Here is a 5,600-nt window from a genome sequence, read left to right as displayed (position 1 = left end):
AAAATTAGAGACCATGATTGGGTAGAAAAAAGTTGAGAAGCGGGGCGAGCGCGGGGTTGGGTTGAAGAGGAAAAGAAATACAAAAATCTTTCCGATGTAAAATGGTAAAAAAAAAATAAATTTCGTAATAAACAATAATGTTAATAAAGGGGGAGGGGAAAAACTAGAAAAAAACCCCACGACCGGGAATAAAATATGGAAAAAAAAGGGGGGCTGATTAAGGAGGGATAGGGGGGGGAGGGGGAGGAGGATGAGATTGGGTTGTGGGGTGAGTGGGTGGTTTTTTTAAACTAAATAAGTTCCCCCCCGCCCCCCCTTTTCCGCCCATCCCTTTTATTGCTCATGATGCGGCCCGACCCCGGGCCCCCCCGACCCGCAATGTCTCACCTGGCTATTGCCCAGGAGAGTAACCAACGGGACCACACGTCGTGTGGGCATTGTACGGATACTTGATCGAGAGCTCGTTCCCGATTTTCTGGATCAATGTTTTCGAAGATGCCGTCGCACTTTGTTATCTCTCAATTTACTGAAAATAAAACACCTTGCAACGGGGCTACGTGAATCGGGTTCTGGTTGTTGTGGCTATTATCTTGGTTGCTGTCACCCTCTACGCAATTATCGGAGGACTAGGATACACCAACCAGTCGAGAGATAGTATGGGCTCTGTTATCGGTCTTTGTGCCGATTTCTTTGTTGTTTGTCTGTACGCCACTCCCATGCAAACACTCTTTCAAGCGCTCCAGTTCTCTTCATCAACGCACACATGGTCGTCGCTGGACTCACTAACAGTTGTCTCTGGTTCATGTATGGCGTTCTCACAAGCAATTGGCTCATTGTCTCGCCAAATATCGTCTTCATCTCGCTCAACTCGTTCTCACTGGTACTCTGTGGCGTGTTCAATCCAAAGACACATCCACTACTTCCATAACAGGGTTGCGCGAAAAACAAGTTGTCTAGCAATTATTCCGATTAAACACGCGAAATTATTGTTTGCGGAGACCACCAATCACGATCAAATAAAGGTTTATTTCTGGCCGTAAATACTGGCATCTAGCGTGCTTGTAGCGCCAAGAGAAGCACGCTAGATGCCAGTTACGGCTCGCGCTGGGTCACATCGGCAGTCAACACAGCCACGACGAATTGGCCCAACCGATTATGAACCTCATGTTATACACGACATGATGTAGTAAAAATATACTGGACACAACAAGCGAGCAAAAATTCAAAATATATCGTGGATGAACGTTCCGTGTTGTACCAATCTAAGCAACCTGCGTCAACCACCAGATCACTGGGCCACAGCGGTTTCCCAAAATAGCTTTCTGAAAATCTATGACGATTTCAGCTACAGTAGTAGTTTTATAAAAGTTCATAAATGATCTCATTAAATGATCTCATTTAATGAAATTGCCATAGGTCTTCATAAAACTACGTGGTGTGTCAGTTTTAGCACGTAATGGTAATCTCGCTGCGAATGTACTAGTGACTGCGTTTCCTAGAAACACTTCTAGCTGCTGTTTACCCGTACAGCTGACTTCTGTACAGTGTCACACTGACAGTCCGTTTGCAAGCACTTTTCACTTGAACAGCCAAATAATACATGCAACAACGCTCAAAGCACTTACAATTTTACAGCAGAGGGACCACCGCTGTACTGTACAGCGAACCTGTACACTGTACAGGTTCGCTAGAATAGTCAGTGTAATTTACTATTGTATGTTGTTTGCATAATATTTGCAATTACAAGTTCGGCAAACGACGTGGAGCCAAGCCCCTCTGGTTTGATGCGAGTATCTGCAGCAACACCACGACGCAAGCTACGTGTTTGTGTTTAGGTGTGTAGCGCCAATAGAGGCGGGTCACCAAAGAGAAAGACCCAGAAGACTGGGAAGGCTCCCGGGGAACCGGTTCGTAGCCGGAGAGCATTCAGTTGGCCAGTGGCGTGGCCAATGGGATCACGGACATCACTTCTTGCGACGGCTGACCATTATGTACCTCGAAATATAAAAAAGAGGTGGAGATATAACCCGCCAACGCTTGATGTCATTTTCCAGATGAAGTAAATTGTAAATGGGGTACATGTACATGTAGTGCGATTTATCCCATCTTCACGATACGCGAGAATAAGGTTTGCTTACAGATATGCGGTACATGTACACTGTAGCACGCTCTAGTTTTGATTATTTTCTAAGTTCGAGTGCCACCGTGACTGACATGGTCACGTGAGCATGTCAGTCACGGTGGCACCCATTTACCCCTCTATTATTTTTTAATTTAATCGACAGCAATGAGGTGTAGCCATTTCTTTTACCACGGCAGTGTCGCTAAAGGAGATTGCATCGCTTCGAATGCTGGACTAGGAAGTTCGCTGTTGACCTTGCGACTAAAGCTTTCTTTTGGCGTGGTCTCAATAGATATGGCCGAATCAGCGCCTTCTGGCACAGTCGACCGGTGGAAAGTGTCGGGCAGCGGGTGCGTCTTTGGGTTAAAGACCATGTAAAGCACGAGCGTGAACGAGTTGAGCGAGATGAAGAGGATGTTGGGCGAAATGATGAACCAGTTCGAGCTCAGGATGCCGTATGTGATCCAAGTGCAGTTGTTAGAGAGTCCAGCGATTACCATATGCACGTTTATGAACACTGCCGAGCGGTACTTGAGCACGTGCAAGAGCTTCTCCATCGGAGCGCCGTACAGACAGACCGCCACCACGTCGCAGATGTAGCCCCAGCGTCGTGCCGACTTGGTGGCGGCTCTGTCCTGTGTGTCCAAAGCCTCCAATAACAGCGTAGGTGGTGGCCATGACCAACAGAGAGAGCACCACAGCTAGCACACGACCAACGTAGCGACGTTCATTCGCGTAGCGCCAGTAAACTGCTAAGTACGTGAGCGCCGCGACGTCCCCGAGCACGAAGATCCAGAAGATGGGGAACCAGTTCTCCACCATGTAGCCATACAACATCCACATGTGGCCGTTAGCAAGTAGCGAGACTAGCCGCCACCCCCACGTCCTTCTTCGTGTGGATGCGGTAGATGGAGATCGAGGGACTGCAGATCATCATGATCGACGTCGTCGCTGCCAGGACTTTGATCGCCCATAACACAGAGCTGTCTACCATTTAATCTGGAGAAAAGAAGACGTCTGCGAAGGACGCGGCAAATGGAAAAGTGATTGACTTCTATAGTCGACAGGGGCGATCATCGCCGCGATGCGTCGTTGTTAAAGATCGTACACGCAAACAGTGTAGCCTGTACCAGGCGATTGCCTAAGCTAGGCATCACACAATAATGAATGGTGATGGTGGGGTCTTCGGGTTAAAGATCAAAAAGAGCACAAACGTAGAAGAGTTGGCCGTGATGTCCTCATGTTGGGCGAGTTGATGTTACCAGTTGTCCGTCACAATGCCGTACACGATCCCCCGTAACGTTGTTGGAGAGAGCCCAGCAAAAATTCAGCCAATTTGTACTTCAGTGTGTGCAGGGATGCCGAAAAATAAATTGGTGCTGCAATTATTGCAATAAGAAAGCACCAATTATCTATTGGAGGCTTTCTAAAGAGTAATTCCAATTATCTATTTTCGCCTCGTTGTAGCACCAATAATCTATTGGGCGGTGTTCAATCAGCCTTACATTCCTTAGTACTTGTGCCCTCGCTGTGTACCAATATTGCTGCACCAATAATCTATTTTCTGAGTTGAGGAAGCTCAATAATCTATTTCGGTCTTGCCAGTTCTCTTACCCAATTATTTATTTTCTGCTTTGATTAGATGAAAATGCAATATTCGGCATCCCTGAGTGTGTGGAATGGATTCTTCATTGGAGCTCCATATAACGACGTCGCAGCTGATGCCAACTTGGTATTGCCTAGTGTCGAGTCAATTGGCTTTACCTAAAAGTGCGTTAAATCGATTGAAGATGCAGAAACGCAGTCATACCGTCAGAACGCGTTGAACGTACATGTAGCGTCGCTCGGCGTCCGAGTTAGTAGAACACGGCCGCGACGTCGTTGACCCGAAAGATAAGAAACCAGTTCTCCACCATGTAACGTGTTCGGAGCCCAATTGTAAGCATTGGCAGCTAGCGAGGTGATAGGGATGACGGACGCGATCGTCTCTCTTCTTGTGGACCCGGAAGATGGAGAGCAAATTATCCCCTGCGACATCAAAGCTGCTGGGATCTTGATGACCCAGAACACCGCGTCAATCATATTGCTTGGTATATTGTGGCGACACGAACGAGAAAGCGAGGGCAGTAATTCATCTTCGAATCGGCAGCTCCGGCACCGTTTTGGTGAGCCGTCTGTGCCAGGCGCAACGAATGGCCAAACCGTCGCTCGCTTACAACAGAGGTACACAAAATGAGGTCGTTCCTTTCTTTCGTTGGTACATGTTTAGTCGAGTTAATCTAGCTCTGCAACGGTACTAATGGAGATCGCAAAACACGGTACTCTGGACTACTAGGAGCAGCTCCTTTCGTACTACAAACATCGAGTTTGGGCGAGAGATTGACCGATGTGACAATGGACCCGTCCTCCAAGGCAGCGAAGTCTGGCTCGAGCCTCGTTCGTCGAGTGAAGACGACATACATGGTCCACGCAGCCACGTGCAGAGCAATGACGAATACCTGCGGCCCAGCGATGATCCAGTTGGAAGTCACTCGACCGAACGTGAACCAGCCAAACGTATTGAATGTCGTGACAGCCAGAGAGCGCGGAACGAGCGTCGAGGCAGATCGCTGCTTGAACGCGAAGATGAGGTTCTTGAGCATTAGCATATGTGTCGAAATGACTGTGACATCGCAGAAGCACAAGCCTTGTGTCTTCCAGATCTCGTCTCGAGTCTGCCCCGTGTAGCCCAAGCTAGCGACGACTACGTAGAAAGTAGGCACTGCTAGCCAGGTAAACATAAGGCCCATGCGTTTGGCCACTTGGCCGCGCTCGTCAGAGTACCGCCAGTAGACGAATAGGTAGCACAGCGAAACGATGTCGCCAATGAGGAAGACGGGGAAGCTCGGAAACCACGTTTTACCCAGGTAGCCGTAGAGCATCCAGACGTGCGAGTTGGCGAGGACCAGAAAGATGGGAATGATAGACGCGGAGCCAACGGCGCGTTCAGCGTAGATGCGGCGCACGAAGAGCGACGGCATGTAGATCATGAGCAGCGTGCTGCACCAGATCCAGAAGCGCACTGCCAGAACCACGTCGTTGCGGACCATGTTGGTGGGGAATACTTGCGAAGAAGTGGAATGCAGCCGTGTTGTATGACTGGCAAATCGGAAAATGAGCGCCAGTTGCTGCCGTTTAGCCGTTGAAGCGAGTGTGTCACATACCTGCTTTAATTAATCGTTTTACTAGGATGCTTTTTTAAAATAAGCACGTTTTCAAGACCGGTATGACTAATATATTGCAGCTTTCAATTGTTTTGATGAATCAATTGCAAGAGGTACCAGCAATTTTGGATGACTCATCGCAAAAGAACGGCCTGAATGGAAACGCTTGTCCAATTCGACTGAAGCTCACGCACCGGATTTCTAAAAACTGTACATTGGATGTATTACAGATCTATAATACGAGAACACCGGTACATGTAGATTAAACTGACGCA

General features: G+C 48.1%; 2 protein-coding genes across 2 annotated transcripts; both read right to left on the bottom strand.

Annotated features, from left to right (window-relative positions):
- Positions 1-2,307: 2,307 nt before the first annotated feature.
- On the bottom strand, positions 2,308-2,679 carry PITG_17864 (MtN3-like protein; the record flags this gene model as incomplete). Its single annotated transcript, XM_002896358.1, has 1 exon — positions 2,308-2,679. One exon carries the CDS (start codon positions 2,677-2,679, stop codon positions 2,308-2,310), a length of 372 nt encoding a protein of 123 aa, XP_002896404.1.
- A 1,722-nt stretch (positions 2,680-4,401) lies between these two features.
- On the bottom strand, positions 4,402-5,211 carry PITG_17863 (MtN3-like protein; the record flags this gene model as incomplete). The annotated part of the gene is made up of 1 exon (XM_002896357.1): positions 4,402-5,211. The coding sequence occupies one exon, from the start codon at positions 5,209-5,211 to the stop codon at positions 4,402-4,404; it is 810 nt and encodes a 269-aa protein (XP_002896403.1).
- Positions 5,212-5,600: the final 389 nt, after the last annotated feature.

The sequence above is a fragment of the Phytophthora infestans genome, genomic scaffold (genome assembly GCF_000142945.1).
Source record: "Phytophthora infestans T30-4 supercont1.61 genomic scaffold, whole genome shotgun sequence".
Taxonomy (NCBI): domain Eukaryota; phylum Oomycota; class Peronosporomycetes; order Peronosporales; family Peronosporaceae; genus Phytophthora; species Phytophthora infestans.
The sequence above is the reverse complement of the archived record's forward strand: the minus strand, read 5'-3'. Positions and strand labels throughout refer to the sequence as shown.